At 44.3% G+C, this 13,627-nt stretch overlaps 4 protein-coding genes across 4 annotated transcripts; 1 reads left to right on the top strand and 3 right to left on the bottom strand.

Annotated features, from left to right (window-relative positions):
- Positions 1-5,223: 5,223 nt before the first annotated feature.
- On the bottom strand, positions 5,224-6,352 carry N7468_001641 (phosphotransferase family protein; the record flags this gene model as incomplete). The annotated part of the gene is made up of 2 exons (XM_058470938.1): positions 5,224-5,723; positions 5,893-6,352. The coding sequence occupies 2 exons, from the start codon at positions 6,350-6,352 to the stop codon at positions 5,224-5,226; spliced, it is 960 nt and encodes a 319-aa protein (XP_058334079.1).
- A 386-nt stretch (positions 6,353-6,738) lies between these two features.
- N7468_001640 (uncharacterized protein) lies at positions 6,739-7,365 on the bottom strand (the record flags this gene model as incomplete). Its single annotated transcript, XM_058470937.1, has 1 exon — positions 6,739-7,365. One exon carries the CDS (start codon positions 7,363-7,365, stop codon positions 6,739-6,741), a length of 627 nt encoding a protein of 208 aa, XP_058334078.1.
- Positions 7,366-8,440: 1,075 nt separating this feature from the next.
- Positions 8,441-9,259, top strand: N7468_001639 (uncharacterized protein; the record flags this gene model as incomplete). Its single annotated transcript, XM_058470936.1, has 1 exon — positions 8,441-9,259. The coding sequence occupies one exon, from the start codon at positions 8,441-8,443 to the stop codon at positions 9,257-9,259; it is 819 nt and encodes a 272-aa protein (XP_058334077.1).
- Positions 9,260-12,553: 3,294 nt separating this feature from the next.
- N7468_001638 (uncharacterized protein) lies at positions 12,554-13,438 on the bottom strand (the record flags this gene model as incomplete). Its single annotated transcript, XM_058470935.1, has 1 exon — positions 12,554-13,438. The coding sequence occupies one exon, from the start codon at positions 13,436-13,438 to the stop codon at positions 12,554-12,556; it is 885 nt and encodes a 294-aa protein (XP_058334076.1).
- Positions 13,439-13,627: the final 189 nt, after the last annotated feature.

The following is a 13,627-nucleotide window of genomic DNA, read 5'->3' as shown; positions in this document are numbered from 1 at the left end:
CGAGGGTTGTTGTTGTTGCGATTGAGCTGTGATGACTGCAATCTGTGTAGTATCAATAACTAATCCTGCATCATCAATCTCTTCGTTATCGCTAATTGGCTCAAGGTATGGAGTATTTAGATCTTTCGCCTCCTGGTTGGCCTGTATCTCTTCATGTAAGAGATATTCGTTGATTAGAGCTCGTTGACCTTCTTCAATCTCAAACTTTGATGTACACATGAACATCATCAGATCTTGAATTGTTGATGGCTTTAGCGAGCCTCTCCGGTAGTGACAGACATCCCGGGCAGAGTTAAAGAGGCGCTCTACACCTGCCCCTGTTGCAGGAATCGAAAGCACGTCGCGTGCAAGGTTTGCAAGCGCTGGAAATTGATGCTGGTGATCTTTCCAGAACATACAGACAGGAGTTCGTACAATGCCTAGAATATACGTTAGTAAAGACTTTATAAGTGAGATATTATTAACTTACCGCTATCAAGATACTCCTTAAGCTCATCAAATTCAGTAGATGCTAAAGGCTGGGACTCTTCCGCTCCACACTCCATCTCAAGCTCTGAGATAGCGACTGTAGGTGATTGAGCTTTAGATATTGATTGTGTATCGGCATGGTGTCGTTTATAGGATTGAAAGTAATCCTCAAGACTTGCTCGGTAGATTGCACGCCAGTTGTTATCTGGATCATCCCAGTCCTTTCCTTCAAAGAATTGAAGCTTTTGTTGCGGTGAAAGTATCGTGCCAATGGCATAGAGATTGCCATCAATTGTATCCGTCATACCATAATAAGTTGAAAGCTTTCTCTTTGCGGCCTCGAGAGAAGAAAGCATAAGCTGCTTCCAAGCAACCTTTTTCCGTCTTAACGCACTCATTGACCTTTCAAGATGATTGAAGAGCTTGTTGTAGATGCTAAAGACTAGATGAATACTAACATCCTTAGTCTTAGAAAGAAGAGTGGTGAATTTGAAGAAAGGCTGGGTTATCCAGAGAAGATACTCAATTTGTCGCCACTCCTCTTGACTCAATGCAAAGTGGTCCTGATCATACTGCGAACAAAAGTCATCAAAGGTTGATTGAAGCCGTTTAGCACGTCGGAGCATCAAAAACGTTGAATTCCAGCGAGTTCGAACATCCTGGATAGGAATAAGCCTTGGTTCTTCCTTCTGAAGGTTGTAGAATGACTCGCGCCGTTGCGGGCTTGCGTTGATGTAGATAGCAAGGTTTCGGACCTATATAATCATAAAAGAGTTAGTATTGTTAATAAGGTAAGAAAGTAGGGGCATACCTTGTTAAGTGTATCAACAATTTCTCTTTTTTGTTGCCTTACACGAAGAGAACGGAATCGTTCGTCAGACCAATCCATCTCCACATTTTCATTCTTTGGAATTGCCTTTAACTTCCCAAGAAGATCATTCAAGCTAAGCTGAATCACATGGGCAATGCAAGGAACTCGAACGATTGTAGAACCATTATTCAGCTCAAGTGACTGTAATGACTCTTGTATACTTGACATTAACGTGTTATTGTTTGATGCATTGTCAGTTGTCACGGCAAGTACTCGATCTGCGATTTTATGCTGTCGGAGAAGCTTTAAAACCACATCACTTAGATTCACACCAGAATGGGATCCAGATAAAGGTTCAAATCCAAGAAGCACCTCTTGATATTGCCAGTGTTGGTCTAGGAAGTAGCCAGTAACAGCCATAAAAGCCTGTCGAAAGGGAGATGTCCAGCAATCTAGTGCTAGTGAAAGTTTTGCGTTTGGAGGAAGCTTCTGAAGGATAGATTGTTGCTGCTTTTGGACGTACTCTTGTAGCCGAGATCGTATTGTTTTTGCTGAAGGGATATGGGGTTGTGTAGGGGCAAGTCGGGCAAAGGGTAATAACGTCACGGAACTCTGGATGTTCAATGAATTGGAAGGGAAGACGTGATAAGGTGATCAATTGTAGAAGCTTCTGCTCCCATGCTTCTTGCGTAAAGACTTTTGTTATATTTGATGTGTTCTGTGCCTATTATAAAAGAGAATGATTAGTAAAACATTAGACTATATGTCCTAAGTGATACATACTGCATTTGCGAGTAATCCCTTGATATTAGCCTTCTGGCTAGTAGATTTGCGACAGGTTGGACCAGCTAAGTGCCGATTAAGGGCAGTTGTTCCATACCGCCCACTTGCTGGATGATCAAGGACTTTCTGGCATTGGCGACACTTTACCCCTGGTTTACCAGTTTTTGCGTTGGCAACTTGATCAAATTGTTCCCAGCATGCCGCTGTACGGTTACCACCCCAATTAAGTCTTTTCCTCTTCCCAAACTCAGTCTCCAACCACCAAGCGACGAAGTCATCCTTTGACATTTCGGAGTATAGGATGAATGCTGGTGATCGACCAGGACCAACACGCTGAAGTGAAGAAGGAATCAAGGGTGGAGTAATTGGAGTGAGAAAATCGGGATTTGATGCAGATTCAAGTGTGTGCTGACTTCCAGAAATATCAGGCGTTGGGAATTGATCATTCGAAAAAGAGAGAAGAGCATCAACTGGATCACCATCATATACTGATGAAGAATAGATATCTGAGAACTGGGACATTTGGGACATTGTTAATCAGATGATCGCTAGTAAAGCATGATTTGAAAAGGGAAAAGCGACTGGTTTCTGGAGAAGATACCTACTAAGAAAGCCCATAGGCTCTGGTAAATAGAATTATTGACTAGCTTGAGTAGCTTTCCAATATAGCTTGACTATTATCGAACACATCAACTATTGACCCACTTTAACTTATTAATCTCCCTATGATTGGTTATTTATTGAGGGCTGATTGAGGGCGGCCCTCAAATCGGCCCTCAAAATATGCGGGCGGCCCTCAACCAGCCCTCGAAATGTGCGGGCCGCCCTCGAGCGGCCCTCGAGCGGCCCCCAAACGGCCCTCGAAAACATGCGGGCCGCCCTCGAATCACCAATCCGCCCTCGGTTTTTCGCTGACTTGTGTATCCCCTCAAATCTAGTGATGCTTTTAGTTCAAAGATTATTATGGGGGCTCTTCTATTAGTAAATATAGTATGATTAGACTTTATCGGGGGGCTCACCTTATAAAGAAGAATTATATGATATTTGGTGAAGAATCAAGAATTTATGAGATATGTTTAATGTTCTTGTTATTCCTACCAACATGACGTTGTAAATATATATATCTAACCCAACCATATTGAACTAATATATTCAAAAATCATCTCCTTTCTATTCACCCTCTACCATTTACTTTTGGAGATTCAAAACCTGTAATATAATCATTACCTACTATGCTTTATTACAATACAACTAAATTTCTTATAATTTCATAAGACTTAAATAGTGATACCATGGAGAATAAACTATAAACAGGAACAGGCTTAAAAAACAGTAATTAAATAGAATGAATCAGCAGAATTATACATCTAAATGAGGAATAGCCAACTTTTTTTATGCAAATGAGGGCGGATAAGGGCCGCCCGCGAGCGGCCCTCTGAGGGCTGAGGGCCGGGCGGAGGGCGGGAGATACTGGCCCTCGAAATGTTTTTGACGAGGTCTATCCCTGTGTTCTATCTTCGGAAGATGGAAAGCCCTTCCAATCCCATCATTATTGACGATGAAGAAGTCATAAGTTCAGACGTACTTGCAGAGAATCCTCGACCACAGAGTGTCGGAGATGTGGATTTAGTAGGTTCTATATCTGGGCCTAGGCAAACATTGAAGACCCAAAAGTACGTTTTTTAAACGGACATGTATACTGTGCTCTCTAACGACAGATGATAAACGGCGGGGAACCCTGTCACTTGGGGCTGTTAATAAGGCCTGAGCGGGTTTACTACAGTGACTTGGGAGGAACCCAAGGCCAAAGATGTTGCGACGAATATTTAGAGCCTCATTCTTATAGGCTGACACGATTGTCTACTATTCGCCCAGGGCGGTCGGGCCTAGAACAGTCCAAACCAGGAAATTGTGTGAAGCACACATTAGTAGAGAACTATAGATAGGTCATTACCTGGGGCGTTCCAAAAGTTCACGCAATTCAAGGTGCCCAATGACAGGCTTCTAAGGGTGCCGACTGGACTTTCCCCTCATTTGCTATGCGCAGGGGGCGGGCGCGTAGCCTTTACGAGTCATTTATTGCCGGGTCTATGGCCAATGATAAACTGTATGTAACCGCCAGCTTCTTTGCCGCAGACCCGTTCAAATGCATACACTGAGACATGCATATTGTGTCGCAGACAGAAGGCGTCACGTCAAGATACTATTTGCCCACTCCCGAATTCGAGACATTCTCAGCACGGGAGGATGCGGCTCAAAGCCTTCTTCCCAGAGTGGATCTTTACTCCAAGATGAAGCATTTGCTATAGATACGGGACAAGATTTGACGTGATTGGATAAGTGATGCGCAGCTGGGGCGGCGGTCTTATAGAGGTTTTCATTGGTCCATTTTTTCCGCCTAAAACATCAAACTCCTAGATTTCTTTGAAAAGAAAGGGAATTAAAGAGCAGGATTCTCATATGGCCACCCACTACAGTACTAACTAACTAGCATGAAGCTAAAACGCAGCCAGTACTCGGGTGGGTGTCGCCTGGGTGCGCTTTACAGTCGCGCAACTGGGGGGTAAGCAGGGTGAGTGCAGTATAGACGGGGTAAGAACCAGCCCTTGTTGCTAGGATTGGCTGGACGAACGAAACGGCGAGGCTGACTTCCAGCTTGCCTTGGGCAAGGATAGGTCTTTGTGAGATGTTGACCAGGCCGCCACCATTACACCTATCCTGATGCTGATTTTGAATCGTCTTTACTGGCAGAGTTAGTCAAATGTACTATTGTGTCATTTAAATGCAAAGCCTACAGAGTGTTGTTCAGAATTTCGGCCCATAGCTTCCCGACATTCTCGGCCAAACAGTTTCATCGATTCCAGATGCCTGCTAAGTGGAGCCTTGCTACCCTTGCTCTCTGGGTGTCTTGCGGGTTGGTCAAAATTCGTCGGGTTGAAACTTAGATAGATGGGCACTATTTATATAAACATCCACTTATATAGTGTCGACTATGGAATACATGAAGAAATAGATTTGCTAAATACGTTGTGTAGATAATTGATCTTTGTACGTGCTCTGTTTATTATTAAAAAAAAGAAAAAGAAACAACCCAATAGTGATCATTCGTAGGCCCAAATTAGATATGGAAAAGGTGATAAGCATAGCTAGTAGGTTCACTATCATGTGTCTTCCACGTCCAGCCACGCTTTTAGCATTCTTAACATGACATCAGAAGTGGATAGCATCTCAGAAGGTCCGCCATCGGCGTTCCGGCTGAACGCATAGCGCAAGATAGCACCAATCTTTGCCGCTTTCTCGGCCATAGACCGAATGTTCTCACGACGCAGGCTGCCGTCATCCTCGATCCCCGACACGGCCCAGAACTCGGTCCAGAACATCTCCCAGAGCCGTGGCCGGCAGGTATAATCGTGCCAGCCACTTAGATCCATGAAACCTGTCATCAGAAAGAGACAGTCCAGCTCAATGCCGAAAGGTTGCACCGCTGCAAGGGACCAGTCGACAATACCTGTGATTTCGTATGTGTCTGGATGGACAAGGATATTGGTTTTGGAAAAGTCACCATGCTTCAGAACTTGAGGATATTCACTGGCGAAGAGCCGAGGTAGGATAGTTTCAAGTTCGGAAATAATCGAGATCGGCACTACAGCCGACGGCGACGCTTTAAGGACCGCTAGTCTGCGGGAGATTCCAGCCTGGCATTCGACACGTGTCCGAGTTTCCACAGTCTGAGGTGCAGCCCAACACCGAGCAAAGTACCTTGATATTAAAAGTTAGCAACTAGCTAGGAGTATTTCGCCAATAAATATGAGTTATAGGAGAGAAATGACGATTATACCTAGCGAGATGTATTATAAAGCAAACATGCTTGGCTTCTTCATCAGGATCCATGTCGGCTTGGTAGCTAAGCCTCTCCAAGCACGCAACTCCCGGTAATAAGGGCATGCTGTAGATACTTAGTGGTGGATCTGAACCACTCATAATGCCGTGGTTTCTCGCGTGTGGGACCAGGCACCCGTGAATAACCTGAGCTAGTCTGACCATCTCCTCATCGAGCCTGGACGGTGATTCTCGAAAGGACATGATAATGCTTTCATTATGATTTCGATCCTGATTCTGAGTCCTAGTACAGACGATGGTGTAGCTCAACGACCCTGGGACGTCGACCGGATGGACTTCTGACGCCTCAGAAATGGAAAGAGCAAGTCGGTCGCATTGGCTCCGTGTCGGGGATTTACGAACCATGAAAAACTCATAGATGGCTTTCTCAGCCCAAGATTTTTCAGTCATTTCGCAGCGCAGTCCCAAGTTCCTCCAGGTGTAGCGGAGAATGCCCAGGTGGAGACCAAGGTAGTGTTGTAATCTTGGCCCTGATCTCGATTTGAAGCGGTGTGAGCACAGACCATACGGTCACCCCTACATATGGACCACCTACCGAAAAGATCTTTAAGGGCTGTGAAAAGACAGACACAGGAGATGCTTATTCATCTGGTTCCTAAGGACTTGTCAGGACTTCGGTTATATGTGTTCGGTCTACTCTAATTGAAGGAAATTGCAAGAAGGCAGCGAAACCGGACAACTGTTAAGTTCTAACGCCCACTTTGTGGGATGCCAGGTAGAATAAAACAATAGCCATTTAGCATAGACAAGGTAAGGGAGTATTATCTTCAGGGAATTTAGGCAATAATCCCTTCACCTCGAAGAGCCTTCTTCAGCGACTCCACAGTGAGAGGCTTTGAGTCCACAAAGACTCCATGGGTGTTTTTCTTGGGCGAGTAAACTGTGCCGCCCTTGCAAGAAATGATCCCATTGTCTCCGACCTTGAAAGACCAGCCTGTTGTGATGGTGGACAGACCCAGTCCAATGACGTCTTTCTCATTTAAAAGAACAGTGGCTTGTGGCCCGACCTGAAGCTCCTTATAAATGTGGTCCTGAGGACCATCCAGCAGTTCTAGAGCAAGCAAGTCGGCCAGGTTGTTCTGTCGGAGAAAGTCCGCAAATTCTTTGAAGAAATCTAGTTCAATACTTTCTCTCTTAAAGGCTGCTTCGCCTTGGTGGAACTCATACGCAGCAAAGGTCCCATCTGGTTGCATACGAAAAACGTGTCCGTGGACAGGCTTTCCCGCCAGCTCTTCTGCTGGTACGGGCTTGGTCCAGCACGCCTGTGTCGTATCCGTAATTGGGAATTCGATACCGAGAAGGACAGTACCCTTGGGAGCGGTAAAATGACTGTGGAGCAGGTGAATACCGAATATGTCTTGAGCTCTGTGGCGGACAAAGATCTCCCCCACAGCCTTAAGCATAACATCGGAGATTTGAAGCTGCTCCTCCGGGTGTGGGAGAACGTTGTATCTAGAAAATATAAGCGATATTAGTAAATAAAGGACTTGGAAGATCATACATGCTTCGTGAGATCTCAAGATCTTGACTAGTTGGGGCGTGATGGAGGCCAGCAATCGACATAGAGGGCATGACAGCAGCAGTGGCCATGATGGAAGATATGGGCGGAATTACTTCCTAGAAGATGATGGTACAATAACGAGGATTGACAGGATCAGAATGATCTAAAGTGCATATATGGCGAGACTTTCATGCCTATTTATGCTTTTCAGGTGCCCCTCTATGTAGTACCAGGCTTAGTTTTTGCCGTATTATAACTTAATAGCTCAAGAGAATATTGGTTGGGGGTAATTATGCTTTTCGCTAATGCGGTTGGGTCTATCATGGAAGTATTGTTCTCCAATGAGATGGAAGTCTAGACTCCGTGATGATGTGGCGAGTGTAACAGTGAGCGGGGTATCTGACTAGAGCGGGGTATCTGACTAGGACGAGGCTCAAATCGAAATTACTATTGGGGGGCTATGCGCCTTGTTGACTAAAATAGAAGTGGGTGATTGCGTTATATGCAGGCGCGGCTAAGTGTTGGAGCAAAGAGGGACCGTTGTACGTAAAGTACGGTAAGGTCGTGAAATATATGTAACGCTTATTGTTCTAGAATGGTACAACACCCTAACAATTAGTTATGGCATATGTCTTAACATAAGGAAAGTTGCATGTAATTATTCGTATGTCCCGACACTAAGGGCGAACAAAACAAAAGTGAGTGCGACGAATTAGAAGCCAATATTTTGGATACCCCGCTCCGGTAGAGCCCCACCACAAGTGATATAACCAATATCATCGAACCTTAAGAGTGCACACTAGTGTAGTGAGTGCATTGGCCCGTCCGAGTTCTCACCTCACTTTGTTTCTCTTTCCAACGTATCGTTTTCAGCTATCTTGCCATCAAGCCGTGCTGCGAGATCTAAGTGGTCTAAGTTATCGAGGTTGTCACGCGGTGCATTTACCCCAACACCTTCTCCCACTACTCCCTTCATCATGACACCACAGATCACAAAGTGGGCTGACTTTGCCTATGTGTCCGAGGAATTCGACTCAGAAACCCATGAATTTCAATACACGATGTTCGCTGTCATCGACTCGGATGACGTTATCTATTACGGCGAACTGCCTATCCGTAAAGCTGAGATCTCGTTTCAGCAAGTTATGGCCACTCTCAAGGCAATCCCTGACAGCGAAATATTCCCAGCACTGTCTAGTGCCAAACAGCTTACTCAGGCGCCACCAGAGCTCGATAATGCTCAAGTCTTCATCAAGCGACCGAATATTTCCCAATATGATGTGTATAAGCGATACAATGTAGTACACCTGCTCGCCCAAAGCTTTTTGGAGGAGGCCTGTACCATGGAATTTCTTTCCACACACCCACATCCTCATTTCGTACAGTACCATGGCTGCTGCTTCCGGAGAGGTTACCTGACAGGAATCGTGCTTAGCCGCCATCCGTGTGACCTGAAGAACTATCTCAATCGCGGAGTAGGAATTATCGATAAAAAAGTATTCATGAACGCGCTTGAGTCCGCCGTTTATCACTTACATTCACTCGGTTGGGCACACAATGACCTCAACCCGACGAATTTGCTAGTCGACGACTCTAAGGCCAATTGTGGAATGCCAGTCCTGATCGACTTTGGCTCGGCTAGGAAGATGGGCAGTTTGCTAGGAACATCCCGGGGTACAAGTGGTTGGATTGAGGGTCGGATTGAGGACTATACCACTTCTAAGAAGGAACATGATATCTTTGCCCTGGAGAAAATACGACTTTGGTTGGACAACCCGACTATCGACGACGATTAAACGGGAAAATAGACATATATGGAGCCTATCCACCACTTGGCAAAAAGCAAGAAACTAGTCTTGCTACAATATTCAGATTGCAAAACCAGAGTGAGCTTATCGAGATTCCCACAGAGGGGAGATACAACAACCCCATCTTCCGATCGATATTATGCATAGCATGGACACATTTTTCTTGGATCGATATTTAAGGAGTTGTCATTACAAGATCATCCAACCCGTTGGGTGTGACGCGATATCTTGACCTGCTTTTTCGGGGATAGTGCTGAAAAATGGGTAGGTGGCCTATCGGATATTTGTCAAAAACAAAATGTAGAATCTCCTTCAATCAACAATAATAGCCATATTACCGAGTATATTTCTCACTGGCCAAGATGGTGCAGGTAATACAGCCAGGTATTTTGAATCGAATAAGCGCCCAAACAATCGAGAAACTGTTGAAGAAAGCATAACTGAAGCTTATATCTTAGAGCACTCGGCGTCTAACACATCTACCTCAGAGAATCGTCCCATTCCGCTCACTTTTATATTTGAAGATTCTATCCATAATGGTCCCATTAAACAATCGAAACAATACCGTGCATAGGAGAAAGGGAGGAAGAATCTTGAAGGACTAGTTGGAGCCTAAGAACACACAATTGGTAGTGTTCTTTTCACCTCGAATCCCGAAAATATTACAAAATCTTAGGGACATGAATTGACTCGATTTGAAATAAGGTTTCTAACCCAGGAGCATCGGTTTCGACAAAGATGAAGGGGTTCAAAGTCCAGATTCTGATAAGAGTTTGGATGATGCTTTGGGTCAACGTCACATTTTAATGGAAAGAAAGAACAAGGCAAGATGTCCAAATATTTCACAAGATAAAATGTCTATTGATCAGTAGAAAGAGTAAATAAACATACCGGGAAAGCTATGTAAATGATGGCGTCCCTTGCTATTGTCAAGTGTTTCGGCTCTCATTGCGATAGTATTCTTGATATGCGATAGTCCATAATACCAGATCGAAGCATTACAGTTGAACTCACGTTTGATATCATTCATGATATCACACAAGTCGGGTCTAAGAGCCAGGAATGAATGAGCCATTCGTGGCTAACAAGTGGGCATTAAGAATGTTGATATATAGAAACTGACCGATCCACACAGATACGGGCCCAAAATGCTTCACGCTTAGTTACTGTGCATAATTGAATTGCTACTCCAATAAAATGACCGCCCGTACTCACGTCACATGAAAAAATTTCGAGTCAACAATCTCTGGTTGAGGTAGCCTTCATGTACGAATGACTCTAATACTTGGGAACTTGAACCTTATGGCTTTTGAGCGTTTGATATGCCTACTTTGAGAGCAGTTTGCGCCTGGTGCCATTCACTTGGATGGATTTTCGGCGCCAAGACGTAAGCATTCTCTTAAGTTATTCTGTAGATCTAGCTTATCGATCATTTAATGAGATATAGGCTGTACGAGAGAAATTAAATACTCAAATAATGTACTATCCACAAAGCATGGTGCGAAAGCGTCCTAGCAAATGACCGTTTTCAGATAATAGTTTCTCTACATTTGGAAAAAAAAGCAGTTGAGTATTCATCCAACTTACCCACCGCTAATTTCGCCTTGTTATGATCTCTGAATCTGTGTTCAGATATCATTGAGATCTCACTGTTCAATTCAGGTATAAACTCCTGATTTCTTTTTGATAAGTGACATGATCTGATAGTGTATGATTTTTTGACTTCACAAAACGAATAAGCCTTCGATAATTGATACCTGTGAAGTAGGAACACTAACTAGCTTTATGTTTTAGTACTATTTAATCTTTATTTATCTAAATCTCCCCTTTATCTGTCAAGGAACAAAAGGATTCAACGGCGTAACGCCATCGAAGTGATGTTGAATGCCCTTTAATAGGATGTCGAACCCCTTTCGCCTGGTGTCGGAACACACAGTGCTGTTACCACTGTATTACCAGTCGCTTATTTCTTGGCGAATACTCATAACTTTCCTTGTGTAAGAGATCTACTGTAACTATAAATATTCAGTGCCTGTTATTTTAGAACAATCAGAGTTACATATATTTCGTCTAAATACCGTACTTTACAGACCTCCCTCCTTCTAACGATCCAACAATAGGGCTAGGGCCTAGCTTGAGACCAAACCCCCCTGACGAACCTCCCTACAAAAGGGGGAAGTCTGTTTAGCTGAAAGTATAAGCTTTAGTCTCTGTTTAATCCGAACCCTACTAAAGACTCTCTATCGAATACTACTGTCTTGCCTAGTTAACCGGTGCTACCCGAATCTGGCAGTTCCCTCACATCTAGCAGCATTCTCTTGCTAGGTAGCGACAAGAAAAAGAGATGGCAGACCGGAAGGGACACCTTATAGGCTATTTATCACTACCAGCAGAAATACACGCACGAGAGTAGTCTTACTCCTCCTTACCTACTGTTATCCCAATTCTCACCTATATCTCCTGTACTTACCCTAAAGTAAATTGTGATATTGTTTCAAGGCTCAGGGCTATTAGAGAATTGACTGCGCTCTGTATGTGGCTAAAACGTAGTTAGTACTCGGATGGGTGTCGCCCGAGTTTAGGGTGAGCAGGGTGAGTATGCTATAGATAGTATAAGAACCAGATGATCTCTAGGTGAGATCCTGCCAAGGATACACATGCACTGTATAGAGGAGCTCTCTGTACTCAGCTGTTACTAAGTATGGTTGGCTTATCTTAATCTGCCTGAAACCGCTGTCTCTTACTCTTATTACTATGATTAGCTAGTATAAATAGTAACATTCTCGGTCAAATAGTTTCACCGATCTTGGTTACCTTCGGTAGACTCTCTTCTAGAGCCCTACCAGAACACATCTGACTAAACAACTTTCTATAATATATATGACCGGAACTACTGCTATCTCCACCTGGCCCGCCACGCTTGGGTGATCGGTAACAAGCTCTGATCGATCTACATCGTTGACGCACGACGACACGACGACGCTGCCCATGGCCTTAGATTCCCACTCCCAGCTCTGGGAACAGGGCTCGCCGGGGACTCCATCCCAGACTAAACAAGTGACATAATCTTCTAGAAAGGTACCTAGGTACGAGCTTTGCCTAGCTTTTCTTATTGGAAAACGAGGAGCTTAGGAATAGCATGGCATTCATGTTCATTGAGTGTTATAAGGTTGCTAAATTCTTGTGTGCTTACAGCTTAGCGCATGCTTTGGTTGAACCTGGGAGCTCTGATATTCAATGCCACTACCTATAAGCTAATGGTAAAAATTCCAGGCAAAGCTATTACTCCTCCTCCTCCTCCTCTGCAATCCAAATAGATCTGGCAGCCTCCTCAAGGTCTGCTTGCGAGAATATGATGTCCTGTTCAGCGGCTGTCTGAGCATCGATTGGCCGTAACATGAGGCTTTCGAATGGGATTCGAAAGGGGAGGTCCCCGGTCACGATTGGGCGGCCCTCTTGTGTGCTGTGCACATATATGACCTGAGTACGATCGATCCTGGCGCGCTGCTTGTTATCGTTGTTATCCTTCCGTGCCCAACTTTCCATTCGAATCTCGTTGTTGATGGGATTGATTCGAAGTGTAAGACACAGGTTGGCATTTCCATCGTTGGGACTCAGCCAGTAGCGAACATCCGAATTCAGTTTCTTATCATCTTCTGTGACCGCCACTTCAAGAGCAACTGTGGGCATTCTGGTCTTAACATGAGCAGATGAACGGGGTGTCCTTGTGGGACACCAACTGTAGTCAGGCTCCTTGCCTCTGGTGCTTTCTTTACCTGTGATTCTCGGTCTAGGAAAGCCTTGAATAGCCTTATCGAGTCCCATTGGCAGAAGCTTCTCTATTATTAGGAGATTAATTTCGTGGACAGCGGCGGCGTGGGTTCGAAAAGATAATTTGAAAAGGATCAACCCTTCAGTGATATCAAAGGACGAAATAGAATAGGTTTCAACCGACTTGATAATACTCTCGATCGACTTTTTTCCGGAGCGAAGAAGGAAGTATGCTGTTCTTTCCGAGAACTCAGAGTCAAGGAGATTGTTCAGCTGATGCTCTCCGTCGTAAGAAAATGTTTTTGTAAATGGAACCAGATCGTTTAGAAAACTATGATCAAGAATATCCATTTCGCAAACATCAGCGTCATCCCATTGGTGGCTTATTCTGGTCATCTTGAAAATAGCACTGACAATAATTGCAAGATTGAATTTGTGTCAGAGAATCATAGCCACGACGATGTAAGTAGGGTGATGTAACTAAGTAGGGATAACTAAGTAGAGTGATGTAAGTAGGCCGTCCCTCATAATGACGACCTTATAGTCTTGAATTATACATTCCTTTTACCTTGCTCTCACCTTGCT

This window comes from Penicillium chermesinum (genome assembly GCF_028974085.1).
Source record: "Penicillium chermesinum strain IBT 19713 chromosome Unknown utg000002l:1.0-5270490.0:1.0-5274688.0, whole genome shotgun sequence".
Classification (NCBI taxonomy): Eukaryota; Fungi; Ascomycota; class Eurotiomycetes; order Eurotiales; family Aspergillaceae; genus Penicillium; species Penicillium chermesinum.
This window is presented reverse-complemented; position numbering and strand designations above follow the sequence as displayed.